Below are 23,691 nucleotides of genomic sequence, written 5' to 3'. Positions count from 1 at the left end.
GGTAACCTGCAGGGGTGGACATAGGTGGAGTGAGAAACGCCGCCAGGCCTATAAAATGCTCATCCTGTAGCGTTTACTCTAAAAGTCGCTTGGAATGCTATACAAAGTGTCGAAAATGCAAACGGGAACGCGCCTCGTGCTGCTTTTCTGTCTCGCTGGTGAGTTTTGGAAGTTTTTTTTTTTCTAGTAATGGGAAATTGAATGTAAGCGTGGGATTCTTAGGAATGAGCTCTACAAAAAATATGAATCAGTAATAGGCGTAAAGCTTGTGTTTAAAATCGCTTGCTCCCGGTTTATGATTTTTTTTTGTGTGTTTGATAGCGTTGGTGACAGTGTCCGCTGTTCCCAGCAGACCACAATCGGTAAGACAACGTTTATATTGATAAACTATACTTGCAAGCTTTATTCTTGGATATTAACATTTACCGGCACTGTTCCACAGGCAAACTGCGCTGTGTACATGCTTCCATTTTGCACTCGAGAATATATTCCTGTTTGTGGGGATGACGGCCAGGAGTACAGCAACGAATGCATGCTGTGCCTTTGGAATATGTGAGTAGGCGTGTGTTTCGTACGTGTCTGAGAAATAAGAACTAATAAATTAGCCTACTCAGCCGTTAACATTCCTGTCCCGATACAAAGCCGGTGAGAAACTCCGCGGAGGCCCACTTCCCATATTTAGGCTACTGATAATAACGAACCTTGATTGTTTATATTCTCTTCTGTTGCTTGGAAATTCCGTTTATTTACACTTAATATTATTGTGCATAATGCTCAAGTCACCTTCCAGACAAAAGCAACTGCCCTGTAAGTTAATGTTTCTTTTTTCAGGGAAAATGAAGGCGATGTAGCTGTGGCCAAGAAGGGAGCGTGCTAATTGCCTATATGAAGAAAATAGCGACGTGTGTGTGTGTTTCCTTTATTTCGGACATTTTAAACGCATCCGGATATTGATTAAAGTAGACAAATATTTCAGAATTTAATGTTTAACTTTTAATGTGAACAAATTCAACACTGATGTAAAATCCATGGCATGTGCGTGTTGTCTCTTTCACACTGCGTACATTGCATTCTTGGGCATTTATGATTTGTTTAATTTTTTTTTAAAACATGGTAAAGTTACATGCAATGGTCAATGTTAGCAATGTTTAGATGTGTGTACAGTAAATCTACCCCTGGACTGAATAAAGGGACCTGTTCAAGCAAATGAGTGTCTAATTAAACCACTCAAACCAGAGCAAGTCACTGGATGATCTTCTGTTTGTCTGTTCTGTGATTGTGTTCCTGCTGTTAATCTGAAATCACCGTCTGTGAATCAGCCTGCCTTCCTGACCTATCATCATCATGGGGTTTTTTTTTTTTGTATTGGTTGCACATGTATTTGCCTGCTTTTGTCCTTGAACTAGAATATGTTCTGGCAACGTGATAACTGAACTGTGATACTGCTCAAACATTTAAAGAGAAAACAAGACCAGGTCAAAACCTAGTATATGGCTGGACCTAACACACTTCATCTGGCCAACCAATGGTGTAACTTCATCACTCACTCAGTCACAGACTTTCGCATTTATAGGGCTGGCCCTGCTGTTGCGGTCTAGCCAAAAACAAATCCCCCCCCCCCCCCCCCCCCCCCCCCCCCTTGATACAGGCAGGGAGTTGTAGTACAACTCTCTGCCTGTATCAAAAGCATTCTTTTAGTTCTCTGTCATATAAATCAAATGTCACATGTTCAGGAGTCCATTTCTTCATGGGAAATTAGAGGTTCCTTAATCACACAGTGATCAAGGACCAGACTTGCAGTTGTGCCACATACATTGATTACAGTAGATGTGAACTAGTATTTCAAGTTGTTTTAATGGAAGAGGTCTGTTACTTTCAAAATAGTAGACTGATATCTACGAAGCCGCACAGTGACAGGAAAAACATCACTGCTATGTTTTGGGAAGCCAAATCTACCAAAAAATAAGTTTACACCAAGTTTTAAGCACAAAATGGTCATATCAAATTCTCACACCACAAAAGAATACAAATAAATCAGTTCAATCATCTATGAGGGGGAGGACTTGGACATTTTTTAACAGCATAGAAAATCCACCCAATAAATTAATGTATTGGATTATAGAACACAATACCTACGTACTCAACACTTCCCACTCCAAATAACAAAAGGGCAGATACTAATTTTGGATACAGGAACTTAAAGTTTATTATTTTGAACTTTTTTCTTTCACTGAATTACCTTTTTGCAAAAAACAAATACACACATTTTTTTCTATCTAAAATTTAAAATATTTCTGACCTCAAGAAGTTATGAACATGTCTTCAAACATGGGTACTGGGTGGGGCATCTGACCTAAGTCAGTTGACCAACACGCACAAGTGCACATTCAAATCCATGCGCACACACATACACATTCATAAACATGCAGGTATGCACACGTGCGCAGAATCACACACGCACAAGCACTCTAACGCAAGCACACACACTACACCTTACTTTTTGGATCTTTGTGATTTAATTCTGAATTAACACAAGTACATACATCTCTGAATTATCAGAACTGTTTTGTAGAACGGCAATAAATTTAATGAGCTTTAGAATGTGATTTACATTTAATAAACATCACAGGCAAAATTACACATTTGAAAGCAATATTAATTTTTTTTCTTTTTTTCTCCATTGGGTGAAATAAGTAGCACCTACATATAGCAAATGTACAGGGGACATCAATGAAACATTACAGCTCTAAATCTCTACTGCCCTCTACCGTTCCACTGAACGCACTCTTCAGATAATTCTGAAAGAGTGAAGAAACAGTAATTTAACTTGGGGCTTGTACAAACACAGCATTTAGAATAACATTTACATTCACAAATTTTTTTTCTTTTGTTTCCTGTATTTAAACACTTTTTTGTATTTTTAGTTTTGCTTGCAAACCCTTTCCTGAGAACATAGTTTCTCATCATTGACAAAGCAGCTTTGGTTGGTTGTTTTTTTTTTTTTTGTTTTACATTTTTTAAAAATTATTAGATAAGTGAAGGTTACAGGTAGAGGCCAGGTCTTTATTAGAGATTATGTGAATGAGTGAAAAAGATTACACAGCAAAGGTAACAGGTAGGTTATTCCGGGAGTAGTCAATTCAGCCCTTTGACCAAATCCATGATTCCACATCTGTGCTAGTGGGCACTCTGGAATATTTTAGGTGCGTGAGGTGATGTGGGGGGTGGGTGGCGGGGGGGGGGTCTCCTCTCCTGTCGAAAACAGCTCTAAGCAATGTGTACATATCTACATATTATTTCTGAAATACAAAATAGAGGAGCGAAGATGAAAGAAATATGTACTATCCGTAGGAAATTAGTGCAAAAGCTTCCCCTGATAAGGCACGGTGGCAGTAGAAAGGACAGTTTAGGCACAGACAGATAGGTCCTGGAATTCCAGCATCCTGTGTGGCGCTAACCCAGGCGGGTGACCTCTCTGAGTCCCTGCTGACGCTTGATTGGACGTGCGTGGCGTGAGATAGCCGCTGTGGGTGTTCCTGACTGACAGAAGCTCCTGCGAAGCGATTATCGGTGGCTCCCGACTCTCTGTGCACATAAATCTGAGCAAACGAGACTTCAAGGCGTCCAGGGTTACCTGCTGTAGAAACATGAGAAATGGAACATACCTGACCTACGAGATCTAGAATGAATATCAAGCTGGCACTCTTTTGATTAGGAAAGGTGCTACTGATGCCAGGTTATTCATTCTAAAAAAAAAAAAAAGTATAACTTATTGCAAGCTAGCAAAAAGTAGCAGCTGAATATGAAACTAGATACTATGAGCGTCAACCAATGTTAGAATTAACTTGCAACCCATGAATGTGTTAGCTAATATGTTCTAAAGCTTACTAGCTGCATGGTGCAAGCTTTGCAATATTGAAAGTGCAGCAGATCTACATTAACCCTGGATGCAGAAACATCATCTGTTTAGATATATGTGCAATTAACCAGAAGCTGTTTAAATAGGCTAGTCCACTAAAAGCAACAGAACCATCAGTGCTCAGGCCTTAACCTCACCTGAGCATGCCTACGATGTTTTGTCTTTTTACTCTTCAGTAATATGCTAACAACCTCTTTAAAACGGAGAACTGTGTTTCAAACAATGCTAGTGATTTTAAAAGAATGACAGTCGTAGCGGGAATAAGACCGTCACGCGTCGCTGCATCACGCATGCGGTACGCTCCAAATTCCGTTTCGTTAGTTCAAAGTGCACAGCGTACAGGAAACCTGCTCGCGCCCACCATTTTTCTGCCTTTTTGTAAACTGCCACTCTCGAAGGGGGACTGAGTGTTTGCGGCACGGTCTGTCCGCTTTAATTGCTTTTGGAGCGGTGGGCTCTGGCGTGCTGTACTCTTCCCTTATCAGCAACACCCGCACGAATGTGAACAATTCGCGGGACATGCGCGGTAGGCACACTTCACGGCGTTAGCAACAGGCCACGATGCGCCAGGGACAGCACGACGCTCCACGTAACTTGTAGCAGTGCCAGTGTAACTTAACAAAATGTATTTCTATTCAATATTCCCAGCCTTCCAAAAAACAAACAAACAAACAAAAAAACAACGTCCGCATAAACTGTACACAAGACGCTTACGACACAAACTTTGTTTTTTTCTTGGGGGTTGGGGGGGCATTAAAATGAATTTAAATACCGTGTAGCACACTTTAAATGAATCTAAATTACATCTGTTTAAAGCTGAATTTCAAATTAATTTTCAAAGCAATAAGAAACAGGCTTTCAACACTCAAATGTGCATGTCAGCATGGCTATTATGAAAACAGTTGGTTATTTTATCTTCTCAAATACTATTTGCTTGTTTTGTTAACGGCTGATTTGTTTCTCACACAAGAGATGCTATGTTAGCACTGAATTTTAATTTTTTTGACTGTAAAGCCATCAATTACACATTTTGATAATGGTTATTAAAGTCAATGAAAGCCAGACCATTAATATATACTTCCTTCTTCATTACAATTGAAATCTGTCCTTCTGAAATGTGTGTCCTAGAGTCCTTACAGTTCTCTTTCTACACATTGCACATACAAAGCATACACATGGCATTAAAACAGGTAGTCTTACACTGCCTGCCTTGTCTTTAGTTGAACTTCTCAACAGGAAATTCAGGGAAGCCGATTTCTGTGAGTCAGCCAGGCTTTGAAACGCATAATAGTATGGCGCAATTATTTTCTCATATAAACATGCTGCCCACACGCTAAGCCCTTCTGCACTTCCTTAAACACTGCTCCTTCCATACATCTGGGATCACACCACGTCTTCCTCAAACACAGGCCCCCTCAGATCAAGATCAAAGCTTTCTGTAGTCTTGCACGGTGCGGGGGGGACACAGACCACTCTGTGTTTTCAGTTCAGTCCACACCAGTCATGATTGTCATAACGTTATCTCCTGGGTCAAAGCAGACAGTTCGTCTTGTAGTCAAAGGCACTGGCAGGTCTTCCACACTGACAGCCACGAGAATCCTGATAGAAGCCTTCCCTCCCCTGACTCCTCCTCCTAGTCTTTTATGGTGCCGTTTGTGACCTCTGACCCCCACAGGGCGGTTGGGCCGGGGAATCTATTGACTACAGTCGCCAACAAATACGAGGGAGGGAGGAGGAGAGACTGACATGTCAGCCACTCTGCTAATAAGTTCTCTGCCATGTGTAATGAAATGGGGAAGAAAGCGAGAGAGAGAGAGAGAGAGAAAGAGAGACAGATAGAGTGATGGTGCAAATGAGGAAGGCAGGGGGGGCAGACACATGGCGGTTTTCACAGGGGGGCGGGCCCGTAGCCCTCAGGGCCTGTAAGTCTTAATCACGTCCTTGATTGGCCGGCGGCAGATTGGGCAGCAGGCGTTGATCTGCCTCTTCAGCTTCTGGCCGCAGTCGCTGCAGAGGCACATGTGACCGCAGGTGTAGATGACCGTGTCCACCTCCTGGTCGAAGCACACTGTGCACTCGCCGTTCTTGCTGCCCGGGGGCACCTCGGGGGGCGGGAAGGCTGGCGAGAGGGGCGGGCTCAGCGGGGAGCTGGGAGCCGTCACTAAAAAGGCAGGAAAAAAGGAAAAAAAAATACACGAATGTCATAAACTTCACGCCTGACCCTGTATGCCTGACTGCAGCTGAAAATGCCCCACCGAACGTACTCCCTCTGTGACAGTGTACAGACTTAACTGAGCATCCACACGGTATGTATTGACCCGACTCTCTCCTGCTAGTGCATGAAATGCTGAAGTTCTGTATTATATATTTCCTGAAACCTCACTTGGTAATGCTAAATATATGAATATATATGAATATATCAATGCGCAGATTGGAAGTTAGTGAATTAGTGAAGAAATACATACATTTCTTGTACAAATAGATTTGAGCAGCACAAAGTAATTTTTCTAAAGATTTGGGCAATTTTCCATCAATGGAAAAAGTGATGTTCATGAATGACATTCCAGGATGCACTGGGCTGCTGTATATTACAGGATCACAGCAATATAAGGTGTGCTACACTGTACAGCAACATTCCATCTGTTGTACTGTTCACCGCAAGACTGGTCATAGCACTCAATGTTGACTCCCGGGTTGTTTTACTCAACGCTATACCCAGTGATAACTCCTAGGAAGAAGACGAGCTGTTAGGGTTGTTTTATTCACCGCACTCACCCAGCGATGACTCTGAGGCAGAAGAGGAGCGGTTAACGCTGAAGGCCATGTCAGAGTCACTGTCATCCGGTGTTCCTCTTGGTGATCCTGAGGGCGAGGCTGGAGGGGGGCTAGACTGCGCTGTCCCTACATCGCAGAGAGAGGAACATCACACACATCGCCCTCTAGTGGTGGAATGAACACCCTGAAACTGCAAAATCACTGTTCCATCAGAGACTGAATGTAAGTGTTTTCAGGCCAATACCATTCATTACTCTACAATTATAGTAATATGACGCAAATTAATATTACTGTTGTGCCTCCATGTTGAGACAATGCAAACATGGTGATGCAAGGTCATTCAATTCAGTATATTCAGTATGCTGTTCACAAGGATCACTGTTAAAGAAAACAATTAACTTTGATTAATAGAAAGTACTGTGCATTTACTGTAATATGTTTGTATTTATCACTTTTTATCAGCTCATTACTGTCGATGGATGTTCTGTCATGTTGCAGTTGTGAGATAAAACAAAATGTATCATGACATATTAACACTGTAAATCACTGGATGAGACCATCTAGCAAATAAATAAATGTGAGAAATCTCCCTTCCCACACCCCCTTCATCAAACAATGACTCAGGAACTTGGTCTTTAATCCTACACTGTGAAAAATTAATCTGAAAGGAATTTTCGAGGGGGTTCCAAAGGGTAGTATTTGGTAGTGTCTGTCACAAAACCGTTACATAATCCAGCTGGTCAGCCTTGAAATCAGCCAGAGCCATTCTCTTGCTCAACGTTCCTCTTTTCCTCTCCACCTCACTCCCACCGCTCCCATGTGTCTCTCTCTCTCTCGCCCACATCTCTCTGTCTCTCCCTCTTTCCACAAGCTTTGTTTTGGCTATTTTTAAATCCCTTACAAGGCCAGCCGCTTTGCAACTGGTCACACGATTAAACCCAAAATGACAGGAGGCTTATGTGGGAGTCATGGGACAGGGCAGACGCACTGTATCTGAAAATAAATATGGCCTCCGAGGAGCACAGCCCCACACACAGACAGCCTCTCATATACGCAACCACACACAACCCCACACATATGCATGCACACTGCACACACACACACACGCGTGCACACACACACACAGCCTCTCATATACGCAACCACACACAGCCCCACGCACACAGCTCCTCATATATGCAAACACACACAGCCCCACACACACAGCCTCTCATATACGCAAACACACACAGCCCCGCACATATAAATGCACACTCACACACACACACACACACTCTTTCACACAAACACACATACAATCAGACGGACACATGCACACACTCTCTCACTCACTCACACACACTCACACATTCACAAACACACACACTGGTATGTTTGTGGGGACGTGGGAAGTGAAGTTTATTAGGGGCGACAGGGTGACATACCCAGAATCCTGAGGCGGTTGACGGCGCCGTGGAGGCTGAAGAAGACCCAGAGCACCTGGGAGGAGTCCACGCAGAGCAGACGGCCCCGCCCGACGCCGTTGACGGCGTGGTGCACCTCCCCGCTGGCCAGCAGGGTGAAGCTGAGCACGTCGCCTGCGCTGGGGGCGGGGCAGCCCCGGTACACCACCCAGTACTCCTTCCGGTCCAGCAGCGCCTCGGGGTCGGCCGGCAGGTCCCCCGCCCGCAGGGTGCCCGGGTCGCAGGACGTCACCCCGAACAGGAGCGCCCCGAAGTACGGCAGGCCCAGGTGCCCCGCCTCCACGAACAGGCTCTCCCCGGGCTGCAGCGGCCGGTCGCCGAACACCAGCGTCCGGCTGCCCTCCAGGAAGTGGATGCAGGCCACCGAGCGGTCGGCCGAGAGGACCACGTCCGAGCCGCGCACCGGGTGGAAGTGCAGGTCCGCCTCCAGCGGGGGGGGCGCGCAGCGGGCCGGGCGGGCCGGGGGGGCCGAGCCGGACGGGGAGGCCGACGGGGAGGGGGACGCCGAGCAGGGGATCAGCTGCAGGGTGGCCATCTTGGCGGCGGCCGCCTGGTTGGTCTCCAGCTGGTTGTTGTTGTAGTTGGCCGAGTCGTGGTTGCTCTGTGGCAGGTAGGCGCTCAGACGGGCGGCGCTCAGGCGGGTTGAGCCCAGGCTCTCGGCGAAGGTGCTCTCTGGGAAAGCGAGGGGGGGGGGGTGGAATTAGGCTGGGAGACCTTTAAACAGATTACCGCTACGCTGCGGGTTTTGAACACTCACTTACATGTAAGAACATGAGACCTTGTGTAAGAACAGGCCATTCAAACCAAATACTTTGACTCTGTGTGTGTGTGCAAGCATCGTGTGGGTGTGCATGCGTGTCAGCTGGAGGGTGTGAGTGTGTGTGTGTGTGTGTGTGCGTGCATGCATGTGTATTTGTGTTTTGATAACACCATACTTTTAAAGTTCATAAGTCCATAATTAAATTTGAGATTCCCCCCCCCCCCTCAGGGATATGAGCTGGAACCGGCAGCCCAACCAGCCCCTTTCTGACGAGGAGAGGCAGCGGCCCTGTTTTGCGTACTGGGCGTGTGCCAGGCGGTGGGTGGTACAGGAACACCAGCGCGAGTCTGGTTCTCCGGCGCATTTTTGAGGCCCGCAGGAATCCTCCGGTCACGCGTGAGCGGCCGTTACCAAATATGGGCGCGCTTCCCCTCAGACACAGCAGGAGCGCCCGCGCGCAGAGCGGACCTGGGGGTCTGCTCGCTGATACGGTGTACGGCTCGGAGAGATAGTGCCCACGCACACCTCTTATCCCCCCCCCCACTTATCGCCCGTCTCACTGCTGGCTGCTATTCCTGACTGTTTCAAGCGGTGGGGGCATGAGAAAGGGGCCCCCGGATGCTCCCCTATGTACTCACATAGCAACAGTCCCTCGGCTGCGTTCAAAAGCTACTCAAGGCTCCCCGGCATCCACATTCAACAGTCACACAGCATGTACGCTCAAGAATTACTCAGCATCTATTTTCAAGCATCTATTCTCATCTATACAGTTATTCGCTCAAGCACTAGCCCCTGTAGTCAACAATCACACAGGGTCGCCATGCATACAGTACCCAGGAGTCATCCGATATCTGACGCCTGTCCCATTTGGTGTGGGCGGGGCTGTCAGGGGCGGAGGGGCGGAGCTCACCCAGCATGGTGACCTCCTGCGTGATGCCGTAGATGTCGATGATGGCCCACAGCGGGCAGCCCACGCTCAGGCCGCAGTGGAAGAGGACGGGCTCGCCCTCGTTGACGGCGTAGAAGACGCGGCCGTGGCGGTCGGCCCAGAAGGCCAGCACGCTGTCGCGCAGCGCCAGCCTCTCGGGCAGGGCCTTGGCCCAGTAGCCCGGGCGCGTCACCAGGTCGGGGCAGGCGTACTTGGGGATTTCGGCGGCGCCCAGCTCGCCGGGGTCCAGGCTGGTGAAGCCGAAGCGCAGCGCCCCGCTCCAGCCGCTGTGCACCGCCGACAGGCGCAGGCGCACCTTCTGGTACAGCTGCACGGGCCGCTGGCTGAAGGTGACGCCGTTGCAGAAGCTGTTCCGCCGCGTGGCCCTCCGCAGCTGCGAGTCCAGCCGGATGTTCTTGCCCTTGGCGTGGGGGTGGAAGCGCGGCGACTCCAGGCTCAGGCTGAGGGGCGGGGCCGACGTGCGCCGCTCCACGCCGCTGCCCGGCAGCGTGTAGTACTGCCTGTTGGCCACTGGGCGGTGCTGGAGGTTAGCATCTGGAGGGAGAAGCGCAATTTTATAAGGACTAATCAGAGCGTCGATTCGCTATCAAATCCTGTTTTAGGCTGATCCGCACTAAACGAAAAACACACGCACACACACACGGACGTGCACAGTACAAAAGCACCAGTGAACATTCAAATTTTCTGAAATAGTTCAGTGTTACACTAAACAATATTACACTGAACAATTCCTTTACACAAGTTCCACTCATAATTAACAGCGTGCAGTCACACGTGCAGCTTTTAGAGTTATTTCTCCTCTGCGTCGCACATTAAATCCTGTCGTTGTCACAGATTCACACCACTGTGCCTCAACACGCCTTCAAATGCCTTCCATCAGGGACACATCAGCATCCCCACATTTTCTGACACGTTACGAGATATTTTTTTGTAAGGAGTCCAGGGCATCTTTTGTAACTCTTGCTCTGTGGTAAAAGGCTGTCCGAGACAACGAGAGCCAAGAAAATTATAAAGCAGAATGACATTTAATCAAAGTTATAATTATAAATTCACTTAGAAAGTCGACCATAATTGTGAATTCACTAAAAAGTGATTAGAAAGTAAATGTTTGAGACGTGAGATTTTGGTGTGCGAAAGGACAGCTGTAATAAAGGCAGGCTTTTTAACGAGACAAATGGATCACTGCCTAGACAGACTGTGGCCTCCATCAACAATGTTCCCATTTTAGATCACAGTCGAGAATGACTCACCGGACCGAAACCGACAGCCTTTCTTACTGTATGTATTCTCCCGCAGGAGACACGATGACATATTTGTGTCCACGTTATCGACAGAATAAACAGAACGAATACACTGGTCTGCTGTACTCTAGAGACTGTGCGTATCTTTATGGAAGCACGCACATGTTCAACACGTCTGACATTTGTCTTTTGTTCGTGCCATTTTGATTTTCAACTGACCGGTTCACACAAAACACTTCATAATGATGTGCAATGCACCCTTAAGCACCAAATTCAGAACCATGTATAAAAATGGTCACCATTTCTATGTGTTCGGCATCATTGTGGAGGGGGCCGGTCATGACTATAGCCTATTAAAGCAGCTCAACATGGGGCCAGGGAAGCTGAGTGACATCGCTAGAGGACTGCACAGGCAGAGACATACACACGATTCGCAGCAGCAAAAAAAAACATGTTTGTGGCCAATGCATTCCATGTTATAGCTATGTAGCGGCTAGATTGCGGCAGCTCTAATTAGAGGTATGGTATCTCGTATGGTATTCACATTTCCCCTTTCAGTCTCCTCGTCCGTGCCCTGAAGCACCAGGTGCGACGTGACAGAGCTGTCTAGCGGTGGGCTAAACTGAGCGCCGCGGAAAATTCTGGAACCATTCCAGGGGGCTGTGCAGCCCCTTTGACACAGCCCAGGAGATGATGCACAGGGAGGTAAGGAGCGCGTTCGCACGTTTAAAGGAAACTGCGGGCGTAACACAGCCCAAATGCGAGAAGCTGTGGACGACCAAAGGGCTTCTTTCCGGCCAAGCCAAACTCAAGTTTGAGGTGATGCCGCGTGGTGGGAGGTATGCCTTCTCTGTACAACGTGTTCTTTTTTCACAGTTAACCCCTTTATCCACTTAGGCCCGGCTACAGCAGGGGCTCTCGTTACCGACCGCCTGGCACCTTTCCATGTGCAAGCGCGATTCTCCGCCCAAAAAAAAAAACACATAAGGAAATATGGCTTTACAATATGCTTGAAAAACAAGCGATTAGATTTAAAGAGCTTAAACGGGATTGAGATTTAAAACAGCTAATCCTAGCAGCTGGAGGATAACCACTTGATCGACCTGACGTTTGTTTTTTTTTTTTTTTCTTCATTTTTTCCCCCGTTGCCAATAGTAACAGGGGAGTGAAACTCTCCCACTCTCTCCATCTTCTCAGCGAAACCCCAGACCAGTAGGATTTTTAGGAAAAGGAACAACTACGGAACAGCGGTCCACAGACACGCTCATCTTCACCTGAGAGCCGTTTAAATGCCCCTTATGAATCTCGACTTGTCCCTTCATTTACGCGTGTGGGGGGGGGGGGGGGGGGGGGGGGTGGGGTCAGAGTCAAACTGACTGACGTTCCTGCGTACGTTCTTTGGCACAGGCCGTCTGGAAAGTTGTGGGGTTAGGAACTGTTGATAGTAAATAGTTCTCCCAGGAGGCACTCGGTATAAACAGGCAGTGAATAATCGTGGTGCCGGTCCTCACCTCACACACCAGCCTCGATCTCACTATTCCTCATCGCTCTGGAGCGTTTACGGAGTGTTTAAAAAGCCTTTACAAAGCATTTACGAAGCGCTTACGAAGCTTTCTGCGAGCACGGAACATTGGGAGCCTGCTCACGCTCTCGTGCTCAAACGCTTTCTCCAAAACTTGCTTCTCCAAACACCCCGGGGCATTCCCAGACTAAACACACAAAAGAAGCAACTGTCAATTTCCCCTTCTGCTAGAAAGCCCGCAGCTGTCAGAGCATGCATTTCTGTCTTTGATTTGCGCAATTTAGGACAGCCTGACAGAGACGGGGGGGGGGGGAAGAAACACGTACTAAATACAAGGCACGAAACCGTTGTGTGTACGCGAGCCTGCCAGCCTAAAAAAAGATGGATGCTGGATTGCCTTTGGGGAAGAGCTGGATTATGCAAACATGCGGGCCAGCTATATAGGACCTCCCGGGAAATGTGACTTTATATGGCTTCCCTGGCCAGGCCAGTCTGGTGAACGCAAACAACCCGAGCCTACGTTTGGAAAGTGCCGCGGTGGAGGAATGTGTACCCCTGTGTATATAAGCTAGGGTCCAGTCATACTTTGATATACTGATATTTGGCGACATGAAGCGAACAATTTCGCTAATATTGAATATGTTGAATACAGCGTAAATATTCTTTCACAACAGTCCTTCAAATAAAAACTTGTGAATGAACAACGCTCCCAGTCCCAGCCTAATACAATTTAAGTTGGCACGTCAGACACATTTTTTCACACAGCTAGCTAGCTAGCAAGCTAACTAACTAGCCAACAATTTAAGTCAATGCTCAAAACTGAATCCATGCTGACTCATCCCAATATGAACAGCCTTTTTTCTCTCCCTTATTTTACAACCTCAAAAGTATTACCATACACTTGCAAACAAAAGAACAATTAGGGACATTCACCTAAGAGACTGGATCTTGCTTTAGCTACATCAACATACAATTGGCTCAGTGACAATGATTGATAGGTACTCATTAATATTCTTGACATGGTCAGTATAAAACAATCACACGCACCATAATATACGACAAAGCACAGCTTAAACAGAGCCAAAGTATAATACAGGCCACCAAGTCGGTGTGATTTACCTCTGACGATATTAAGAGGGTATGTCCCATCAATATTCAATATTCAGATATTCAGTCAATATTTAGAGGGTGTGTCAGACTTAAGTTGTGCGGAATCAGGATATGATTTTGAGTCAACTGCATGAAATTTATTTGAGCCTGTACTTAATTCTCTAACTCAGTATTCCCCCCTGTATTATGAAATGTTATGCCACAGTACTGTTTTTATAACATTTCCAATAACTGAAAAAGTGGGAGGGGGAACAAACTAGTTACAGAATATAGAGTAAATTGTTACCGAATCACGGAGTGTTTAATTTCCAGCACAGGTCTACATATGATCACATGCCATGGTTTGTCTTAACATATTGAATATATTCAATTATTTAGATATTTTACATCAATATATTGATATAGAAAAAAATTGTGATGTTGTTAGAGCCTGATATACACCACTCTTTACTTCAACCCTCAGAGCACCCCACTGCTTCACAGAGACAGCCCAGAATCTATCTCAGATAGCCCAGAATTCTTCTAACTATAGCACAGGAAGCCTCACCATCTCTGACACCTGCCAGGTCACAGCTGCAATAAAACAGCCCTTGATTTGGACAGCCGGTTAACAACAACTTCTGAGAGAAATGGCAGGGAAGGACCTTTCCTTTACACGGACAATGCGCTTTAGTTTGTTCTGTTCATTTCAATTCGATTCATATGTTCCTAAAAGGTCATTGTCGTTGCAAAATGACACCTTACAGAATATTTATAAACCAGGCACAAAATTCACATTACACAGCAATAACTGCACACATATATATGTCCAGCTAGTGTACCTAAATGTGCAAATGTCAATAAGAACAACAGCAACAATAACAAACGGGGATGGGCTGGAGCTGACTCTGGAGTACTTCTAGGGTGCTGGAGGTGGTTCTGCATCTTTATTGATCTATGACATAGTTCAGTATAGTCTGCCTGCCATACATGCACCGTACATACAGACAGGCTTGTGTGGTGGTCTCTCTCTCTCCCTCCCTCCCTCCCTCCCTCGGTCCCGGCGCCAGTTAGGCCCGGGGTGAACGCAAGGGGGAGGCCATCATGGCACCAGGGTTCTATGGTTCTCCGCAGCAGCCCTCCATTAGGAACAGAACAGCCCCTGTGCAATGTTCAGCAAGGCTCCTCCCACTTCACCACCCCAGAGACTGTGTACCGCAGTCCAACGAGGGGGACCAGCTACAGTGGACCAAAACTGACCCTTTCAGTTCCCTCACACAACCTTTTACCTGCCTTCCAGGTATTGTGGGAAGCCACTGATTGATCAATAAATCAGCTTTCGTTTATTATTATGTTCTTTGTAAGCATACATCAACCCAGCCTGAGGCTAAATGTAAATAAAATTTACATTTACTTCAAACTTCAAATGAAACTTCAAAAAAATCTCCCTGTAAGAAAATCCGTGGGAAAATGTGTATGTGTATTACCATGTCAGTCCCAATTGAACTGACAAAATGTTATTTATATCACTGTTATCAACAGCTAATATCAGAACACAATCAAAGCAGCTGGCTCAGAATCCCAGGTGGCCAATGGCGACTGGCTCAGAATCCTAGATGGGCAATGACGATAGGCTCAGATATCCCGGGTGGCCAATGGAGTGGCTCGGAGGAGTTCAGTGGGAAAAGTCACACAGAGGAAATGCGGGGAAGTGATTTGAGGTGAATATGAAGCAGATGGGACTCGCGTCACAAACTTTACAGCCTTCCACTGCCCTGAAACACAGCAGACCAATCACGGGTCTGAGCATGGAGGTAAAACAGCGCTAACCAGCAGGAGAAAAGCTGCACATCCAGACTGCCTTTCAGGGTCAAGACTGGGGCTGCCACATTCTATCTCGGGGATAGAGTTATGAAATATTTATTGCAATTTTCAAGCTGCAAGAGCAATTCCTGAGACTGTAGAGAGTGAGTCAAAGTGCGTAAGCACAGTGACAGCGACAAGGAAAATAAACCAGTTTGAAAAGAAAAAAAAAAAAAAAACCCACGCAAATATAGTTTCCCAGAGACTGAACCTGGCAGCAGTGAAGGAGGGGTGCCTGTTGAGCTGCTGCTAATACGAGCTGGAGGTCAGGGCAGAGCCCCTGGTTGAGGACCCCCCAAATACCCAGCGGAGAAGGCTGTTTGTCAGCGGGACCGGGCTGCTATGCGCCGACTTCCTTTCCCACAGTGACCGCACGGGATGGTCCAGCGCCGAGCCCCTCCCCTCACCCCGTAACCCTGCTTTCCCAGAACAAGCTCTTTTCCCACACTCACTCCCCCCCCCCCCCCCAACCCCCCAAACCCAAAACCCACACCCCCGCCTCACACAGACAAGCTGAAGATCCTGGGAGAACATTCCCCGCTCTCTAAACGCTGGTCTGGGATCTGGTCTCCTCCACTTCCTGTCCCGACCGTCAAACTTATCCGTGTTTGATACCAAACTACCTAAAGGGTAGGACACTGCCGTTGTGCCATTGAGAAGGTAACCTGCATTGCTTGAGTATATATCCAGCTGTATAACTGGATACAATGTAAATGGTATGTAAAATGTAATGTAATGCTACCGGTGTTCACTAGTGCCTGGTTGTTCAGACACATTTTTCAGCTTGCCGGAGGTAGGGCACAATTCAAACGAGCGGCTCGACAGGCAACGGTGCCTGGAGGATGTGGCAGACGAGGATATGCCTTTGATTTTTTGCCCTTACGGATGCAAAGGCTTCCCCTGTAGTTGCCGCTGTAGTCACAATGCTCGCAGTAACAGGAAGCACACTTAAGGGGTGCTCAGGTTCAGTATCTACGGGTTGAGTGAGCCCTGACTGAACTATGCGCTATATATAGTGCACTACATCCCCTGGCACCCACTTGTCTTTATGTCGTAGGTTTATGTCAGTGTGACACGGACAGCTTGGCACCTTCTCAGCTCTTTAGTCCAGCCCTTTGTGAATTCTCTTTTGTTGGTCACTTTAACTGCATCTGCTAAATGACTGGAAACGAATAGGGATGTCATTTCCATCAGATTATTCAGGGTTCAGGGTTCAAGCTCATCCTCCCAAAAACCCTTAATCCCGTCAACGGGGGAAGATGATTGTATCTCGGCCATTTAAGCGCTGATCACCTGGGAGACGTCGGGACGTCTGACACTCACCGCCGTGTCTCTGTTTCGTGCTTCATCACCCGGCAGACGGAAATCACCCGCTCAAAACACCAAACAAAACGGATAAAAGGGAAATCATTTTGCAGCGTCAGACCCGACTGTTGTGCAAACTCACAGTCACGAGCGCCTAGCGCCGTGATGAAAAGAGGAATTTGCTGGAGAGGACGCTGCTCACCGGAAAATAAAAAAAATAAAAATAAAAAAAATGAAATTCCCAGCCAACATTATAGAGCTCCGACGGCAGCGAAGCTCTAATTTATCCCTGTCAGGCCTGTCAGCTGAATGAGTCTTTCACACACTCCATTTTCCCACTGCACTGACTTCAGCAGGCCAGACAGCTCAGAGCGGCTATAATCAAGTGTGACCAAAAAAAGCAAAACAAACGACTTTTCTGTCAGTTTCAGCCGCGCGCGAGAGTGGCTCCAAACCGAGAGGCCGCTTGGGGTGGGGGGGGGCTGAGGGAAAAGAAGGAAGCTAACGAACGAATATAAAAGCCGAGCGGTTAGAACCCCTCGTGTCACAGGCCGCCGGGACGTGCGGCGCTCGAACCGCCGCCGAGCACCATTTCCACGCGGGGCAACGGGGCCACGGGGTCCGGAGCGCACCGGACGGGCACAGCCGGGGCTCTCCTGGAAAGGGCCAAATCCCATTTTATAACTGGTGAAGAATTTTATTGGAAAGCCGAGCCCGTAACCACTGCAGGCTGTGGTGAGAGGCTTTCTCCCGTCTGATAGAGACCAGATGTCCATAACAGTAACCCACTCCGTCAAAAAGAGGACTGCCATAAAAACCATTAGCGTTGTTTTATTTCAATCAGATGTGCGCATTCATTTTTGAATTTTTGAGTTTTTTTTTTTTTTCAGTGGCAGTTAGGAAACCCAAGGGACAGGATTTCAGCCTATGACACAACAGGCTTCAGTATCAGCCCCCACACACACATACACATACAAACACAAACACATGAGCACAAACAGCTTCAACACCATCTGGCTGAGCTACCACAGTCTTGCCCACTGCCAATGCCCATACCTGGCTAATGCAGCTATAGGCTCACATACAAAAAAGTAGGGGAGCTCCTTACTCAATCACCCCCCTTGCATAATGAGGAGTGATTGGGCGGGCGGACCAACCGCTGTTATTAATTGGCTGCTCACTGCGCATACATTATCTCAGTTTCGGGCACCGTTTTCATGACACTGTCAGGCCTGCCAATTGGAGGACTCATGGGTAATGGAGTGGGATTTACGGAGTGGAGGTTCTCCAGTGAGGAGAAGGGGGTGCGTGTGAGTGTGTGTTACAGGGGTCTGGTTGGGTAAACGCTGCGTTCTGCATGAACGGAACGCCCCATCGGTGGTTTGAGGGCGCGGCCCTCTTCGCTCGACTGCGCTTCTGATTCGCTGTGATAGCGTTGGCGAACCCAGGGCCACTCAGCGTAACGCACCACAGCGCATTTCCTAAATTAGCCATTAGCGCTAATTAAACCCCGAAACCAAAGAAATTCAGCGCGCCCCTCCCAACGAGCCGCACATCTGCAACATCTCTCCCAGCCATGTTCTGACCCCTCCCCTCCCACCTCCCACCTCCTCGAACCAGCTGCCACACGTCTGAGACCCCACGGAGACAAACGATTTGGCGGGTCCGCGTTTCCGTGGAACATCGTGGAACCCCGCCGCCCCCTCCACATCCTCGGCCGAAGGCGGCAAAACAGCGGCTCTCCGTCGAGGAGCGCGAGGCCTCCGGGACTACACCCGTCATCCGTTACCAGCTCTGACAGCAACGCCGAGGGAGACGCCGTGAAAAAGACAGAGACGGAGACGCTGTCTTCCGCCACGGCCCGCATCGCGGACAGAAATCTCTTCCGCAAACACAGTGGCAGCGAGGTACCGGCCGTCTGCGCAGTGACAGAATGGTGGCAGATAAACACACACACACACTCTGCAGAAAGGAGAAGGGGTTTCCTCTGACCTGATTTCAGTTCCACACTAACCCAACTGGGCAAAAGGAACGTATGGAACCAGAGATAAGGGACGGAGTCTTTATTTTCCCAGAGTTTTTAAACAAATAAATCAGCAAATAAAACCAAAACCAAACTCATTTCCCATTCTGAGAAACAATATATTCAGCCTGTAGTCTGACACAGAAAACAGCCGGATTCTAAGGGGGCGTGGCCCCTCTGCTGAATCAGGGTTAAGAGGTCAGGGCACTATAAAAGGGGTCGGGGAAACTCTAAGGGCACAGTGGTTGGTTGGTTGGTGGCTGTCGGTGTCTGCGGTGTAACACGATAGCGCTTGTTTACCGCGAACAGGGGTGCCCCGCTTCCAAAATACATATAGATCAACCTGATCTCACACGGCTTTGCATAGCATCACCTCAGAACACCAAAGCGCCATCAGACTGCCATCTCCAAAACCGGGGGGAGGGTGGGGGCGTGCCGCTCCGCGCCCGCAGTGCCGCATGGCTGGCGCCATCGTCTCCGTCATGCTCGCACCCCTCGTCTCCACAGCAACTTAAATAAAATCACCGAGGTGCCATGCAAATGAATTATATTTTTATATTCTCCAACCCCATATGCTGAAAGGTCAAACTCTATGTCTACTGCTCTTTCTGTCTCACTGCAAAGACATGACAACGTTAGAAACATAAATACCATCTATACATCGATTTGTTTTACACAGAAACCCCATACCTTCTTTCATAAGCTTTAACCTCGATAACTTTAGAACCCTACATTTTTTCTCTTATCGAGCGGCTATCGGAGTAATCTCTTGGTGGCCCGGAAGAAAATGAACAAACGAGGAAAAGCCCTGTGTCCATCATGCAGTCCATTCTACCTCCCTCTGACCCCCTTTGTCATTGCTCAGTAGCCTGACCCTGAACAACCAACAGCACCCAGGGCCAAAACCCTGCAATGCATTGTGGGCTTGTTTTCCAGTCCATTGGACCTGCCTGTGGGTTTAAAGAGCATGTGATGACATCACATGCTGGAGGGGAGAGAGAGGAGAGAATGAGACAGAGATAGACAACAGTGCCTGGGGGATGTGGCAAATGAGGGTGTGGCTTTGAATTCTCTTCCCTAATGGATGCAATGTTCTTGTCACTGGCAAGAGATGAAGTATACAGCCAGTCCCTTAATCCGCACACAGCATCAGCATTGGAAGCTCCAGTGCTTTTAACCAATAAGCGTGTCTGAGGCTGCGTGGGTTACACAATGTATATTTCACAACACACCATCAATTGTTTATTACACTTCTGAGAACTTTTTAGTTCTTTATGAATATATGGCTTCTGCAACCATCACTTTTAAAGCATGTTTACTCCACCATATGTCACCAAACTCCTAACAGATTTATGAGCAGTGATCACTGCTTTTATTAGCTGCGTGCTCATAAGTAGGAAAGCAAGAAAACTAAGCTTTCTAAGGAACAGCAGGGACACGCTCATAAATTTTAAAGAAATCCTCCATCGCAGGATAACTGGCCATGAACAGGCAGAAAAAAGTCACAGGAAAGCTTCATATGTCAACTGTTTCTGTCCCAAAAAATCCATGGCATTCCAGAAAACTCACAGTTTTCAGATGCCATGACTTTGGTTATTCAATCAGCATTCACCCAAAAGCGAAAACCATTTTCACAGCTGGTGAACTACGACTCGGCATTGACCTGCTGATGAGATTATAAAAGACTGTTTATAATGGCCTTATCTTCAGGCGTTCTGAGCTTGGCAATGCACAGGCAGGGGTCTGTGTTCGGTTCAAAAGTAGGTTGCATCTAACAGGCGAGAACTTTAACCCTCAGAGGATGAGTCCGTTGGTTAAATAAGTAAAAGAGTAAACAAAAATAGAACTCAGAGGAGATTTGCTGGACGAGATGAGAGCTTTTGGGTCACATTTAACGCTGCCAAAGCTGGACCTCCCGTCCCGCTCCAGGGGAGAGAGGCCACATGGCCTTCACAGACTGTTCATGTGCAGGGCTTGCTGTGCTTAAGATCTGTGAGTGACACCAGGCCTTGCTTTTGATTTTTGGCCTTTCGTGAGTGTGTCACCTCAGTTTAGGTCAAGGGCGGGCAATTCTGTTCCTGGAGGGCCGGTGCGTATGCATGTTTTTGTTTCCACCAATTACCCTGGCTAAATGAGCCAATTGGCTGTATACAACAACACTGGTTCGCTCGTAGATTAGATCACAGTAACGCGTTTCATATAGGGACACGAAAACAGTCTTCATTTGTCGTTCCTGCGCTTATCTAGACTGTCAGATGACACAGAAATTAAGGGCTAATTGAGTAATTAAGGCCGGAAGTTGGCATGAGAACCAGAAACGGATACGGCTCTCTTTGTCCACCTCTGGTTTAGACCATGTTCTGTGTGTGCTGTGATAGGTCAGGAGGCAGGACATGAGAAAAGAGACACACAATGTTGCCCTAATGTTGATATTCCATCAATAAAACAGCTATGACACTGGCCATTGTAAACACTGTTATTTAAAAAAAAAAATAGTTTAAGTGAACACATTTTTGTTATCAAATACACTTCATATATATACATAATTTTTTTAAATAAATAAAAAAAAATGTTTTTTTAGAAGTTCACGGCAAACATATGGGATTCCCTCATCCCACACTGAGGTTAAAGGCTTATGTGTTTGAGCAGGAGGCAAGGAGGGGCTGGCCAGGGGGTGTGCAAGGCAGCATCTCCAACCAGTTTTCCACCTCTCGGATTCCTTTCAGGGAAAGAGCTTTGCTCTGCTGCAGCAGGAACAGGAAATGTGCTTTCACCGTCAAGGAAGAGAATGCCACAATCTTCACAGAATCACCCCGGACAACAGGACAGCTAACTACCACAGTTTCACTGCATTGCTACAGACATCCTACTCTACTACGCAACCGCTCTACCACACAACAATTCTACAAAATGACCGCTCTACCACACAACAATTCTACCAAATGACCGCTCTACCACACTACTGCTCTACCACACTACCACTCTGCCACACTACCACCCTACTACACTATTGCTCTGCCACACTACCACTCTACCACACTACAGCCCTATTACACAACCGCTCTACTACACTACCGATTTGCCATACTACTGCTCTACCACACTACCACTCTACTACACTATTGCTCTACCACACTACCACTCCACTATACTATTGCTCCACCACACTACCACTCTACTATACTATTTCTCCACCACACTACCATTCTACCACACTACCACTCTACTGCTCTGCTACACTAACACTCTACCACACAAGTCAAAACATGTAAGGAATTTAAATGATAGCGATTGTTTTGAAAATGTATTTAAGTTTATGTTTCAGAAAAACATGACAAACTGGTTTGATGAGATCAAGAAGAGCCAACATTTGTCGTTAAATTGATCAATGTTTACATCCTTCTTCAAAAAGAGGTTTATGTTGTGAAACAGTTGAATGTCAAATGCACAAATCCAAACCCAGAAAGCCAAATGCATGCACAATATGCATACTACTGCATTACTTCTCTGTTACTGTGGTCATACTTAAAGTTGCTGTGGTCACATGCTGAGTGCCTGTGGCCAACCATTCAGGCAATGTAGACAAACATATGGGACAGGGTAGTATAATGGTTAAATAACTGGGCTTGTAACTCAAAGACTGCAGATTCGATTCCCAGTCAAGGCACTGTCATACTTTTCAGGAAGGTACTTTATCAGAATTACTTCAGTAAAACGTCCAGTTGTATAAATACACTGTATTAAAAAATGTACTGTGCACAGGTCGCTGTGGATAAGAACATCTGCTAAGTGCCGTAAAGCAACATAATGTCTGTGTCCCCCCATGTTGCTATGCCAGATGATGAATGCACGGAGGCTTTTGTGATTGAACTGGTTCTGCTACATGTTACATGCCTAGCTAGGACAACAGTGGTTTCCACAGATCCAGAATGAAGATAACTAGATGTTCCAGGCTGTTCACATCAGACGGGCAGCTGCTGCAAAATAGCCCTCCTGCCTCGGATGAGGAATTAAAAGAAGCTTTTTGTCGACATCCTCAACCATGCTTCGCATTTTAATATAAGCGCAAGCAGCTTTCACAGAAGACACTGATTGCAATCTTCCGCAGGTGCAAGCCTTGCTTCAATTACGCATCACCGCGAGATCCAAAACTTAACCCCATGCTGTCAAAGTTAATGTTACAAAAAAAGAAAAAAACTAGCCAAAAGGCATGGGCCTGGGACACACCATACTGATCTGTATACATGCCTGAGCAAAGCACACACAAAGCACCACAGCTGCTCATGTTTATATTCAAATGCAAAGAGTGGTTGATTCCAGCTGTATAACTGTGTAAGGTACACTTCCATTCAAGTACAGTATATATATATATAACATAAATATTGCATAAATTAACAACACACTGTCAACACCTCATCAGTGTATCATATTTATAGTTTGAAAAAAAAAATGGGTGGAAGATCCATAAAACATGCCAAGATATTTCATAAATGGTGTGGTCTACAATTCCATTGGGTTCAAACTAGTTCATTGAACCAGAAGATGCTGATGCTTTTTGGACACCAAGTCCTTTGGCAGAGGTTAAATAAACCATTTTGATCCCATGGGACCTGCAGACCAAAATAATTTGTTCAGTGTTCTCAAACCATTTGAACATAATGGTTATAAAGATGGCTTCTAAAATCTACAGCTTTATGACAAACATCCCGGGTTCCATTTTGCAGTCATGTATACTGTATATTTGAATAAACAACACCTTCAATCAGAGACAAAGGTGCTGCG

At 46.7% G+C, this 23,691-nt stretch overlaps 2 protein-coding genes across 3 annotated transcripts in view; one reads left to right on the top strand and one right to left on the bottom strand.

Moving 5' to 3' along the window:
• The first annotated feature begins 7 nt into the window (after positions 1-7).
• On the top strand, positions 8-1,253 carry LOC118222294 (trypsin inhibitor ClTI-1-like). The gene is made up of 4 exons (XM_035407764.1): positions 8-158; positions 322-362; positions 443-552; positions 832-1,253. The coding sequence occupies exons 1-4, from the start codon at positions 95-97 to the stop codon at positions 875-877; spliced, it is 261 nt and encodes an 86-aa protein (XP_035263655.1). The 5' UTR covers positions 8-94; the 3' UTR covers positions 878-1,253.
• Positions 1,254-2,493: 1,240 nt separating this feature from the next.
• The window catches only part of neurl1b (neuralized E3 ubiquitin protein ligase 1B), a 64,004-nt gene continuing 42,806 nt past the window's right edge, over positions 2,494-23,691 (bottom strand). For both annotated transcript variants that reach the window (XM_035410515.1, XM_035410516.1), the window contains exons 2-5: positions 9,828-10,400; positions 8,119-8,829; positions 6,695-6,820; positions 2,494-6,080 (exon numbers count right to left, since the gene is read on the bottom strand). In XM_035410515.1, coding sequence (XP_035266406.1) covers positions 5,833-6,080; positions 6,695-6,820; positions 8,119-8,829; positions 9,828-10,400 — 1,658 coding nt within the window. In that variant the 3' untranslated portion in view covers positions 2,494-5,832. The remainder of the gene's footprint in view (positions 6,081-6,694; positions 6,821-8,118; positions 8,830-9,827; positions 10,401-23,691) is intronic.

Source organism: Anguilla anguilla, chromosome 3 (assembly GCF_013347855.1).
Source record: "Anguilla anguilla isolate fAngAng1 chromosome 3, fAngAng1.pri, whole genome shotgun sequence".
NCBI lineage: Eukaryota > Metazoa > Chordata > Actinopteri > Anguilliformes > Anguillidae > Anguilla > Anguilla anguilla.
This window is presented reverse-complemented; position numbering and strand designations above follow the sequence as displayed.

What these genes read in the sequence shown, in the direction of transcription:
- LOC118222294 (XM_035407764.1), top strand. Translation starts at nt 95, where the DNA reads ATGCTATACAAAGTGTCGAAAATGCAAACGGGAACGCGCCTCGTGCTG. An exon ending in GCTGCTTTTCTGTCTCGCTG is followed by an intron (nt 159 to 321) that starts GTGAGTTTTGGA and finishes TGTGTTTGATAG; the next exon opens with CGTTGGTGACAGTGTCCGCT. An exon ending in ATGCTGTGCCTTTGGAATAT is followed by an intron (nt 553 to 831) that starts GTGAGTAGGCGT and finishes TTCTTTTTTCAG; the next exon opens with GGAAAATGAAGGCGATGTAG.